General features: G+C 40.5%; 1 protein-coding gene across 1 annotated transcript in view; it reads left to right on the top strand.

The window, feature by feature from the left end:
• Positions 1–13,894, top strand: part of DOCK3 (dedicator of cytokinesis 3) — a 477,354-nt gene that overhangs the window by 246,766 nt on the left and 216,694 nt on the right. The window contains exon 5 of the mRNA XM_034997521.1: positions 12,115–12,263. Within this exon, the coding sequence (XP_034853412.1) occupies positions 12,115–12,263 (149 nt within the window). The remainder of the gene's footprint in view (positions 1–12,114; positions 12,264–13,894) is intronic.

Genomic DNA, 13,894 nt, shown 5'->3' with positions numbered 1-13,894 from the left:
AATTGATAAAAAGTTGTTTGAAAAATGAAAGAAGAGGATTTAAAAAAAAAGAAAAAAATGGGAGAGAATGTGGTCAGGCAGGAGAGTAGGAAAAACCATACTAGACATTTAGGGTATATTTTAATCTGTTAGAAGAAATTATCTCAAAATTTTAAAGGGAGAACAACTTATATATATATGCCAAAAATACGGGTAACTACTATGAAGGGATAGAATATGACTCTAAAAATCAAAAATAAAAATGTTTTTTTAAAAAGGGATTGATAAGATGTTCGTCAAAAAAGGGAAAAAGAAAAATTCAAAAAAAAAAAAAAGACAGTTAAAAAAAAAATTAACTTTGAAAGACTAAAGAACCATGGTAAAAAAAAAGCCATGAATTCTTTGTGCAGTATTCCGCTAGTGCTGGAGTTCTGCCGTTCTCATTGATCTGTAAACTTGGTCTTGGCTGGCTGTTTTTGCTGATCTTCTGGGGGAGGGGCCTGTTGCAGTGGTTTCCAAATGTCTTTGCCGGAGGCGGAACTGCCCCGCCCTTGCCCGTCTGGGCTAAGTAATCTGCTCGGGTTTGCTCTCGGGAGCTTTTGTTCCCTGCAAGCTTTCCGTACAGCTTTGGAGGCCGAGAGTGAAAATGGTGGCCTCCTAATCTCTGCCCCGGAGGAGCCGAGAACTAGGGGCCCCGCTCCTCAGTGAGCCCCCAGAGAAAAGCCGTCAGTCACTCCTGTTTCCCCGGTCTCCAGCCGCACTCCATGCTCACCCGGCCTGTGACCGCAGGTTTCTGTCTCTGGCACCCGACCCCGTGTGGAGTCTCCAAACCCATCAGATCCCTGCGGTGCAGTCCCGTGCCACTCCTCCCGGGGGAGGAAGGGGAGTCTGCCTGGATCTGCTGCTTGTTGGGTCCCTGCTGGAGGAGCAGTGGCCCGACTGTGCCCCAGATCACGGTTTGTGACAACCCCAAGCTGAGAGCCCGTGCCTGGGCTCTGCCTCTGCAGCTGGCTTCCCCGCTCCGATCCCTGGGAGCTCTGCCGCACACAGGCACTCCTGTTTTTCTGTGACCCCGAGGGTCCTGAGGCCACACTGTCTTGTGAGGTTTCCTCCCCCCGCTTAGCCACTGGAGCGACGTCCCTCAGCGGAGCAGACTTCTAAAAGTTCTGATTTTGTGTTCCGTGGCTCTACCACTTGCCAGAAGCGGCCGACGGAGGCCCCTCCCCCGCTGTCTATCCTCCAGAATATTGCCTCGGATTCACTTCTCCACACATCCTACCTTCCAGAAAGTGGTCGCTTTTCTGTTCAGAGAGTTGCTGGTATTCTTTTCTTCGATCTCCTATTGAGTTTGTAGGTGTTCAGAATGGTTTGATCCCTATCCAGCTGAATTCCTGAGAGGAGACGAAATCCAGGTCTCCTACTCCTCTGCCATCTTGCTCCGCCCCTTACGATAATGTGTCTTAATTAGATGTTTTTTCTTTGATTATGCTGACTACTCAGTGAGTTTTATCATCATAGAAATTCATTTCCTTCAGTCCTGGGACATATATTAGTTCCTTCCCATCTGTTTCCATAGTTCTCTCTTCCTATAATTCTTTTATTAGAATTGGATATCCTGGAATGATTCATGAATTTTCTTGTATTTTCTCCCTTATTTATTCATTGTATTACTTTTTTTGTTCTATTTTCTGGCAGAAGTCCTCAACTTTCTGTTCTATCACTTTTACTGAATTTTGCTTTACATTACATCAATCTTATCTTTAATTTCCAAAAGTTCTTTTTGGCTCTGGATCTTTTTCTCCTTTTCTGTTATATCCTCTTCTTATTTCATAGATGTACTGTAATCTCTGTGCTCTCTGAAAATACTAATTATTGCTTTTTGAAATTTTCTTTTACTTCTGGCATTCTGTTTCTCCAGTTTCCATTTTTCTGATTGTTTTGATCTCTTTACTTCCTGTTGGAGGTTTACTTCATTATATGTTATTCTTTTCTATTGATATTTAAGAATGAGGCATTAAAGTGTTGCCAGAAAGCTCTGTGACTGGGGCTAGTATTTACTAACCAGTGGACATTGCTATAAGAGTTATTAGAAGAGGAGCTGACTTTTCATGGGAGAAGGAGAGCAACCGTCAGTATTTCTGGGTCTTTTTCCCTGGGCCGAATTTTCCCAGTGAGGAATCTTGCCTATTCCTTCCTAAGAAGGTATAAGCCTGGCTGTCAGCATTTTGGGAGCTCATTGTCGGAAGGGCACCAGGGATCCCATTGTTTACTACATAATCTTTGACTTAATTTCCCTATGTTGAACATCATCAGCTCTGTTTGGTGCCCTTCAACATATGGACCTTGTTTTAACCTCTGTAGAGAGTAAACTATCACATGGAAAAATGAATCCAAGGGAGAAAGCCTGGCACAATAGAGTTAGGGATAATGACCTGAAGGTCTTACAGACTTTAATAGAAAAAAATAGACTCTATTTAATTTTTTTACTTTAGAAAACTCTATTTTGTCTTTTTATTGGTTTTTTAAGGTTTTTTTGAAATTCTAGATAGTTAACATACAGTGTAATATTAGTTTAAGTGTACAGTTTAGTGATTCAACACTTTCATAAATTACCGGGTGCTTATCACAGCAAGTGCACACCTTAATCCCCATCACCTGTTTCACCCACAGCCCCCCCACCTCCCCTCTGATAACCATCAGTTTGTTCTCTATAGTTAAGAGTCTTACAGACTTTTAAAAGACTTATAACCAGTTCTGTTTCCATTCCCCAGGTACACACTTCAGACCCACCACACACACACACACACAGACACACACACACACACACCCCTTCAGGGTTTCCTTGTACCTCTAATCCCTGAGTCTTTCTGTATAGATAATAGACTTGATTCTTATTGATTTCCCTCCAACCCTCCCACCCTCCCCAACTGTATTCCCCCTCCTTGTTCCCAGACCTCAGTTTTCAGTCTTTTATTTTCTGCCAAGTTGCCTGCTTTCCAGCTTTTATCTTTAGTATTTGGAGGTAGGGATAATTGTATATGGGGAGGATTGGGGCTGGTTTCTTAGTGGTCTCTGTATGTAAGAAGAGGTGTCTCCGGGAGACAGATTAAATGCTGTCTTTAAGTAGAGGTTTGTTCTGTCTTGTGTAGAAGGGCTACCTGTGAGCCTGGGAATGGCTGAGCTGTCCACAGCCCACTGTCAGGTAAATTCACCCTGTTGGGCATTGTTAAGAGGTGCCCTGGACATCAGCAACTGCCATCTCTATTTTTGGTATCACTAATATTTTCTTTACCTTTCAGTTGACTTTGCTCCCTTCTTATCAAGATTCTTATCTGCTCTAGGGAAAGATTATGATCAGCTTATTTAAACTAAACTAGAAAGAATTTTTTAAAGTCTTAGCTCTCCTGCAAATACTTGTGTTATGAAAGAAGATTGACACTACAAAGGGTGTTATTTTGGTTATCATTAAGGCTGTGAGGGAGGATATATTTGGGTTGAGAATGGAATGAGAAAGATACCCTGACCCCCTCAGAGGTGGAGTAATAAACATGTATGCCAGGCAAATAGATTGTATTAGATACATCCCCATTGCAGCCACTCTGGAAAACAGTATGGAGGTTCCTCAAAAAGTTGAAAATAGAGCTACCATATGATCCAGCAATTGCACTACTGGGTATTTACCCCAAAGATACAAATGTAGGGATCCGAAGGGGTACGTGCACCCCGATGTTTATAGCAGCAATGTCCACAATAGCCAAACTGTGGAAAGAGCCAAGATGTCCATCGACAGATGAATGGATAAAGAAGATGTGGTATATATATACAACGGAATATTATGCCGCCATCAAAAAGAATGAAATCTTGCCATTTGCAATGACGTGGTTGGAACTGGAGGGTATTATGCTGAGTGAAATAAGTCAATCAGAGGAAGACATGTATCATATGACCTCACTGATATGAGAAATTCTTAATCTCAGGAAACAAACTGAGGGTTGCTGGAGTGGTGGGATGGGAGGGATGGGGTGGTTGGGTGATAGACATTGGGGAGGGTATGTGCTATGGTGAGTACTGTGAAGTGTGCAAGACTGTTAAATCACAGATCTGTACCTCTGAAGCAAATAATACATTATATGTTAAAAAAAGAAGAAGATAGCAGGAGGGGAAGAATGAAGGGGGGGGGAATTGGAGAGGGAGATGAACGATGAGAGACTATGGACTCTGAAAAACAAACTGAGGGTTCTAGAGGGGAGGGGGGTGGGAGGATGGGTTAGCCTGGTGATGGCTATTAAAGAGGGCACGTTCTGCATAGAGCACTGGGTGGTATATGTAAACAATGAATCATGGAACACTACATCAAAAACTAATGATGTAATGAATGGTGATTAACATTACATTAAAAAAAAAAGAAGAAGAAGCAGGTAGTGGGGAGGGAAGCTTTTGCCAGGCTCTTGTTGGCAATGAATGGAAATAAAATGGCAGTGACCCCTGGATGATGCCATTTGGGGAAACAACAAAAAAAAAAGATACATCCCCATATTTGTGAACAGTTTAAAAAGAATTTCCACATTGCTGCTTTGCATTTTTATTTCTTGCAAATATGTACTTGAAGATCATTGTGAAATAGCTTGGATTTAGATACTGTTTTGTTTCACAGAAATTTCTCTTTTGAACTCATGTTTCAAGCTTTGGCCAGCTATGTTGTGAAACAACCTAAAATGACAGTCTAAATTCCTGGGCTTAAAGATATTTTTGGCAGAAGAGTCATTGGGGTTGCAAGTACTGTTATTTTAGATATTTTTATATTATACTGGGGTGAGTTCTAGAGCTCCGATGTATAATGCAAACAGAATAGGATTAGAGGTTACTTCATGATAAGAGACTTTATATAAGAGCAATAAAAAAAAAATACTGGAGTTTTTTTTTAGGCTTTCTTATTTATTTATTTATTTATTTGAGAGAGAGAGTGAGAGAGAGAGCAGGAGTGGGGAGAGAGGCAGAGGAAGAGGGAGACGCAGACTCCCCGCTGAGCAGCGAGCCCTTATACCGGGCTCAATTCCAGACCCTGGGATCATGACCTGAGCCAAAGGCAGACGCTTAACGACTGAGCCACCCAGGCGGCCCCAACATATTGGAGTTTTAAAAATTTATTTTATTCAAGTATAATTAAAATACAGTGTTACAATAGTTTCAGAAGTTTGAATAAACTCGTTTTTTTTTTTTTAAAGATTTTATTTATTTATTTGACAGAGAGACAGCGAGAGAGGGAACACAAGCACGGGGAGTGGGAGAGGGAGAAACAGGCCTCCCGAGGAGCAGGGAGCCCGATGCGGGGTTTGATCCCAGGACCCCGGGATCATGACCCGAGCCAAAGGCAAATGCTTAACCGTCTGAGCCACCCAGGTGTCCCTAAACTCAAGTTCTTTTTTTTTTTTTTTTAAGATTTTTTATTTTTTATTTGACAGAGAAAGAGTACAAGCAGGGGGAATGGCAGGCAGAGGGAGAGGGAGAAGGAGGCTCCCCACTCAGCAGGGAGCCCGATGGATCCCAGGACCCCAGGATCATGACCTGAGCCAAAGGCAGATGCTTAACCGTCTGAGCCACCCAGGCACCCCACTAAACTCAAGTTCTTAATAATTAGTTTGCTTTCGAACAATAAAGTGAGAAAATAAGCCATCTACCTATATATAAATAAAAGGATGTTCAAAAAGTAAGAAGTAAAACAAAACGGAAAGAAATTGGGAATCTGCTCTTAACAACTTGAGCTTTAGATGTATTGTTTAACTTCCATTAAGTTGGTCTGGACTCTGGGAAACAAACTGAGGGTTACAGAAGGGAGGGGGGTGGGGGGATAGGGTAACAGGGTGATGGGTATTAAGGAGGGCATGTGTTGTGATGAGCACTGGGTGTTATACACAACTAATGAACCGTTGAACACGACATCAAAAACTAATGCTGGCTGTGTCATATGATCTCACTGATATGAGTAATTCTTAATCTCAGGAAACAAACTGAGGGTTGCTGGAGTGGTGGGGGGTGGGAGGGATGGGGTGGCTGGGTGATAGATATTGGGGAGGGTATGTGCTATGCTGAGCGCTGTGAATTGTGTAAGACTGTTGAATCACAGACCTGTACCTCTGAAACAAATAATACATTATATGTTAAAAAAAAAAAAAAGATAGTATGAAGGGAAAAATGAAGGGGGGGGGAATTGGAGGGGAGGATGAACCATGAGAGACTGTGGACTCTGAGAAACAAACTGAGGGTTCTAGAGGGGAGGGGCGTAGGGGGATGGGTTAGCCTGGTGACGGGTATTAAAGAGGGCACGTATTGAATGGAGCACTGGTTGTTATGCGCAAACAATGAATCATGGAACACTACATCAAAAACTAATGATGTAATGTATGGCGCTTAACGTAACATAATAAAAAAAAAATAATGCTTGGTAACTGAACATAATAAAAAATAAAAAAAATTTTAAATTGTTTTTCACCTAAAGCTTTTAGTACTCATGGTAGGGTACTTGTTCTTTTGGAGGATAGTAGTACTTTTGATGTAATTTTTAAATTTGATTTTTATAATCTTTCATTAGCATCTATTAACCAGTCTTTGTGCATGTGTAGTTTTTTTTTTAAAGATTTTATTTATTTATTTGAGAGAGAGAGAATGAGAGAGAGCAAGCACATGAGAGGAGGGAGGGTCAGAGGGAGAAGCAGACTCCCTGCCGAGCAGGGAGCCCGATCGGGATTCGATCCAGGGACTCCAGGATCATGACCTGAGCCGAAGGCAGCCACCCAACCAACTGAGCCACCCAGGCGCCCTGTGCATGTGTAGTTTTAAAATAAAGCTAGCATACTTGGTGATGGGCACTCAACAGCTTTGGTCCTTTGCTAACTGAGAAGCATCACTGCAGCCCAGCCTTTCTTTCTACATTGGGTTACAAGCGGTTTAGTAAAAATAATTCTAAAATCAGGAGTATTAAGGGGAGTCTGGGTGGTCAGTTAGTTAAGCATCTTGCCTTCGGTCAGATCATGATCTCCGGGTCCTGGGATTGAGCCCCTTGTTGTGTCGGGCTCCCTGCTCAGTGGGGAGTCTGCTTCTCCCTCTCCCCTCTACTTGTGCTCTCTCTCTCTCAAATGAATAAATAAAATCTTTAAAAATAATAAAATAAAATCAGGAGTATTAAAACTCACATTTTTTTTCTGCACAGTTCCAGGGGTTCTTTTTTTTTTTTTTTTTAGTTCCAGGGATTCTTTCGCAGTGGTGAGGCAGATTCTGCTTGGCATGTGGTTGCAGAGTAGTTTAATTATTCTAAATTTATAGTTTCTGCTGGCTGTTCAATATACTTCCCAAATATTCTGCAACTGTTCTTGACAAATATTAGACTATAGATCTTTTGGAGAGGCTGAGCATGTTGCTAAGATGGGCTATAGATTTCTTTTTCTTTTGATTCTTTTTTTTTTTTTTTAATTTTACTGCTTTTATTTTAGCCTTGACAGGAACTCGGGATGATTGGGCAGGAAAGCTAAACCTTACCACCAACCTAATTGTACTGTTATCTAAATCTACTGAGGAGCAGGACTCTCAGTAGAATAGGATTGTTCAGCCTGAGGGGGGCATTCACCTATCCTGTGGTGTCAAGTGATCCTAGGTCAATTGTGTGCTCTGCGGCCAATTGCTCCAGATTGCTCACCTTGTGTGGTGTGTGTCTTTTGGTAGCAAATCCAAGAGTGCAGTGTGGTGTCATAGTGGTGCTGGGGGAGCAGCCTCTAGTGCTAGGGCCTCTGGTCAAAGAGGTTGTTAGGTTGGACTGGAGAAAGAAATTAGCACCACAGCACCACACTGATTGTAATAATAGTTCTACTTTCTGATTATGTGATCCATTTCATTCTTAGTGCAGGGTTAGCATTCCCAGCTTCATAGAATTAGAAACAATAACTGATTTTTCTAGGGACACCTGGGTGGCTCAGATGGTTAAGCGTCTGCCTTCGGCTCAGGGTCCTGGGATCGAGTCCCGCATTGGGCTCCCTGCTAGGCAGGGAGCCTGCTTCTCCCTCTGCTGCTGCCTCTCTCTATCTCTCTCTCTGACTCTCATGAATAAATAAATAAAACAAAAAAAAAATTTAAAAAATAACTGATTTTTCTATTTGGAAAAAATACTGTACAGTTTTCCCAATTATCTACATAACAAACTACCCCAAACCTTAGTGCCTTACAACACCTATTTATTATATTTCATTCTTCTCTGGATAGAGTGAGCACAGTTGGGTAGATTTCACATAGGGTTTCTCATTCTGTTGCAGTCAGATTTGCATACGAGCTGTAGTCCCCTGAAGGTTCTCCTGGCGGGGCATAGCAGCTAAGATGGCTCACTCATAAAGCTGGGACTGCTTACTGGAGTGTCTCCTTGTGGCCTCTCCATGCAGCTTGGGCTTTTCACAGCATGAGAGCTGGATTCTGAGAGTGAAACTCCCAGAAGGAACATGTATTCCAAGAGGCAGGAGGCTGAAGCTGCCAGACAAGTGAAGGGCTGCTTCTAGAACTAACTTTAGCTCCCTGCTCTTATGTTTGATAGGTTAGAGCAGTCTCAGGGTCTGCCCAGATTCAAAAGTGTGAAGAAACAGATTCCATCTCATACTGGAGGAGTGTGAGGGTCACATTTGTGCAGAATAGTACTTGGGAGATATTATAGTCATCTTTGGACAGTACAATCTGTTAGAAACACTTGATTAATAAATGACTGTTTAATATTTTAAAAGACTATATTAGTATATTCTGGCATTGATACTATATATGTGTCCATGTATATGTTACATAAATATTTTGTATATGTGCATATGTGTATATATTTGTGCATAGATATACATGCATACACATACATATATGTACATACATACTTGATATTTTGGTATCAATATACATCATTACACTCTGCTTAAAAAATACACATAACCACACTTTAAGTGTTTACAAATCTCAAAACCATCTGACAGTTGAACTACCTATCTCCTGCTGAGATTGTGTTACCCCTCCCTATGAAACTGTTTTACATCTTCTCTATTCTCAAATCTTGAACACCCCCTCCCACCCTATTCACTCTTAGCAGATGACCTGGCTTCTTATTTCCTTGAGAATAAGGCACCCAGAGGAAAAATTTAGTTCTCCTGTCACCAAATCTCCCAAATGCCTGTGTCATTATATGAGTTCTTTGTGTTTCCTCTGTGATAATATATAGAATATCCAGCCTAAACGGGGCCTCCCTTTTGACCTGGGACCCATATCTTCTTGGCTACTGAAGGACTTAACACCTGCATCATCAATTTTTTTTTCTTTACTAAATCATTCCCTTCAGCATAAAAATAGCCTGAAATTTTGTATCATTAAAAAAAAACAACCCTCCCCTGATTGTACAACAGTGTTCTACTACCTCATTTCTCTGCTTCCAATTACTGAAAATTCTAAAAAAGAGCTGTCTATACTCTGTTCCCATTCCCTTCTCTCCCATTACTGCCCTTAGAGAAGTCAGTGATGGCTACCACAATTCCAGATGCAGTGGCTAACTCTCAGCCTATGTTTTATTTAACCTCTCAGTGCATTTGACAGTCTTCCTTAAAACCTTATATTCAATACACTCTTGCTTTTCCTGTCATCTCACTGCTTTTTCCTTCTTAGTTTCCTGTGCTAGATACCCCTCACTTTCCTGGCCTCTAAATGTTAGAACTCAGTATCAAACCTAGCATGTCCAAATTGAACCTTGTCCCTTCTCCAGACGTGTTCCCCAGGCCAGGAAAAAAGAGTAATCCTTGACTCCATTCATATCCCACATCTAATCCATCAGCAGATACCAACAGCTCTATGTACAAAACATGTCTAATCTCCAAGTCCTAAAAGTTTTACATTACCATTCTTACCTTTCTCTAATCAACTGTCATCCTGTGGATTGTTGTAATAAATAGCCTCCTGACTGGAACCCCTGCTTTCCTCTTTGCTTTTTCATGTTTTATTTTCACTCAGAGTGATGCTTTCAAGCTTTAAGTCCTATCATGTCACTCTTCTGCTCCCTATCTCCAGTGGCTTCCCGTCTTGCTTGGAATAAAAGCCAAACCCTTTCACATGGCTTACACAAAAGCCCTGCCTAATCTGGTCCCTGTTACCTCTCTGACTGAATCACCACCACTTTCTCCCTTGTTCACTTTGCTGCAGGTGCACTGACATCTCTGTTCTCCATGAACATGCCAAGTCCACTTCCACAGCAGGGCATTTGTTCTTGCTGTTTCTTATGCCTCTAAAACTTCCCCGGTTTTTTTTTTCAAGTTTTTATTTAAATTCCAGTTAGTTAACAGTGTAATAAACTTCCCCAGTTTTCCCAAATGCTGTCACCTTATTTCATTCAGGTTCCTACTTAAAGTTTTGCTTCCAAAGAAGTCTTTCCCTGACCACCCTACCTGAAGCAGTACCTTCTCCCACGCCCCAGCCAAACCACCACTGACCACCTACTGACCCCACTCTGCTTTAATTTTCTTTTTAGAACTTATCACCACCATTATGTATTTGTCTCTGGTCTATCTCTGCTCTCTAGAATGAAACCATGAAAGTAGGGACTTTGGATCACAACAAAGTAATAGAACTCATCAAATGCCCTGTAAGCATTTGTAAATCGAGTGAATGAATAAATGCTTATGTGTGTATGCAAGATTACTGTGTATGGTTTGATGGAAAAATAACTTTCTATTTTAAACTTAGACAGGTGGCTCTGTTTTATCAAAAAGAAATGCATGTGCTGGAAGCAAAGACCACATTGCCTTTATTGCTTACCTTAAGATCTCAATTTTCCAGATGATATAATTTGCTTAGGCCTTGTTATTTGAACTGGCAAGAATTTGTGAGTTCTGCCCTTCTGCCAGCATTGTGTGCCATCAAGGTACTTAAATTTTCTTCGTATGATCATCAAGTGAAGAAAGGACCGCATGCTATTTGAAATGTCATTAGAGTGCATGATTCCTAAGGTCTTCTACTTAAAAATAATTTCTCTATGAGATGGACCTTTAAAGGTCTCATGCTCTATTAGATGATTTCTAAGTAGCATGATGTCCTGAACATTTTAATCATAAGATCACTGCCACCTAAGAATATTAGCTGATTCTGCTAGTTTGTAATTTGCTTTATTATTAATTTTATTTATAGTTACTTTAATTAAGCTTATTTTGGCAAGGGTCTTTTTAGGGGAAATTCCAGATAGAGGCTTTCCTAACCCTATGGTACAGGTTGATCTGACTTTAAAGAGCATTCTTTATAGCTAAGTTACATTCGAAGACTTTTAATTATCATATAAAATCATGCTTCTCTATAACAGAGACAGAAACGTAAACATTTCTAAACCAAGATTGTACTCGTGAGCAAATAAGACTTTAGTTTTTAAATCTATATTCTTAAGTAAATCTTTTTCCTCAAGCATCTATTGTCATGGCATTTACATTTTTTACCTGTAAGGTTGAAACCCCTGTGATGTCCGTAATTAAGTTCATTAAGATGTTTCCACTTAACTCTTATAAAGGTGATACTTTTTATTAAACTGAAAAGAGTAGAAATCTGTGACGCTAGGGACGCATATTATTTACAAAAGCTAATTAAAACTAGATGAGGCCTGGAAACCTGGAGTGAATGTTACTCCAGAGACAGTGGCTTTTTATTGAAACCTTAGTTCCTTCAAAGTAGGGCAAGTGATTCTCACTCTGCCCTCCCCAACTTGAGTATCCCTCCTAGAGAAACCAGAGATGTTACATATGTAGGAACTTCTGACAGAGGAAACAGCTCTAGGCTCCTGTTTAACTTTCTGTTCTGATTAAGTTTAGTAACTCTGACTTACTGGAAAATGAATTGTCCAGAATGGAGTGGAGATAAATGGTACTTTGCATGATCCAGATCAATTATATTACTTGTTAGATGTCATTATATAGAGATTTTTAGAAGGTAGAAACTAAGGACTTTAAGACTCTTAAATATGCTCCTCTTTATATTGCCTTTTTTTAGATGTTTAGAGAAATGAACACTTTTCATAGTTTAACTATTTCTCTTTTTTTTTCATTCTCTTTCCATATCCCTTTTTCATTTCACCCAACACCAAAAATGCCCTTTCAGAAACACAAAGTAGATCTTTTCTACAAGCTACGCCATGTGATGAATGAACTTATTGACCTTCGAAGGCAGCTACTGTCTGGTCACCTTACTCAGGATCAGGTGCGGGAGGTTAAGCGGCATATCACCGTGCGCTTGGACTGGGGTAATGAGTAAGTATGAATATCATTTGGGCATTTCAGTTACATTTATGTTAACTCAGTTCTTACAGAGTTTGTACCTGATCAAAGCTTCTCTTTAGTGATGAAAAGACATTGTTACATTCTCCACTAAGTTTTGATCATTTTTACTATGAGTAGTTGTTTCTTTTAGTTTAGCAAAGGACATTCACTGGCTCTACACACTGAAACTCTCTCAGTCTTTATTTTCACTTCTGGAAAATTAAATAATTGGACTGCATTATAGTCTGAGGTCTCTTCCAGCTCAAAATCCTTGATTCTAGATCTCAATAATCAGAGTATACTTCTGTTTCATCTTTTTGTATCTTTATTTTTTCCTGTGAATTTTGTGTCTTTTACATTTTATAGCCATACAATTAATCTGAATAAGCATATACTACAAATGAGACATGTCTACATCTGTAATTCAGAATATTCTTAACTAATTTGTCATTAAAAAATAGTTCTGCATTTATGCAGTAAGTATGATTATTTGCTGTTTTCATAGTATTCTGACTTTGGCATAGGAAGCTAGAGTAGATAGTATTCAAATTTTATTTCTTCCTAGACATAATAATTGATATAATTCTCAAGTGATTTTGTCTCATTATCTTTTTTTTATTCTTATATTAATCCCCATACATTACATCATTAGTTTTAGATGTAGTGTTCCATGATTCATTGTTTGTGCATAACACCCAGTGCTCCATGCAGAATGTGCCCTCCTCAATACCCATCACCAGGCCAACCCATCCTCCCACCCCCCTCCCCTCCAGAACCCTCAGTTTGTTTTTCAGAGTCCATCGTCTCTCATGGTTCGTCTACCCCTCCGATTTCCCCTGCTTCATTCTTCCCCTCCTGCTACCTTCTTCTTCTTTTTTTTCTTAACATATATTGCATTATTTGTTTCAGAGGTACAGATCTGAGATTCAACAGTCTTGCACAATTCACAGCGCTTACCAGAGCACATACCCTCCCCAGTGTCTATCACCCAGTCACCCCATCCCTCCCACCCCACCCCCCACTCCAGCAACCCTCAGTTTGTTTCCTGCAATTAAGAATTCCTCATATCAGTGAGGTCATATGATACATGTCTTTCTCTGTTTGACTTATTTCGCTCAACATAATACCCTCCAGTTCCATCCACGTCATTGCAAATGGCAAGATCTCATTCCTTTTGATGGCTGCATAATATTCCATTGTGTATATATACCACATCTTCTTTATCCAGTCATCTGTCGATGGACATCTTGGCTCTTTCCACAGTTTGGCTATTGTGGACATTGCTGCTATAAACATCGGGGTGCACATACCCCTTCGGATCCCTACATTTGTATCTTTGGGGTAAATACCCAGTAGTGCAATTGCTGGATCATATGGTAGCTCTATTTTCAGCTTTTTGAGGAACCTCCATACTGTTTTCCAGAGTGGCTGCACCAGCTTGCATTCCCACCAACAGTGTAGGAGGGTTCCCCTTTCTCCGCATCCCCGCAACATCTGTTGTTTCCTGACTTGTTAATTTTAGTCATTCTGACTGGTGTGAAGTGGTATCTCATTGAGGTTTTGATTTGGATTTCCCTGATGCCGAGTGATGTAGAGCACTTTTTCATGTGTCTGTTGGCCAT

This window comes from Mirounga leonina, unplaced genomic scaffold (genome assembly GCF_011800145.1).
Source record: "Mirounga leonina isolate KUSES-001 unplaced genomic scaffold, KU_Mleo_1.0 Mir_94, whole genome shotgun sequence".
Classification (NCBI taxonomy): domain Eukaryota; kingdom Metazoa; phylum Chordata; class Mammalia; order Carnivora; family Phocidae; genus Mirounga; species Mirounga leonina.
Note: the sequence above shows the minus strand (reverse complement) of the source record. Positions and strands in the feature narration are given on the sequence as shown.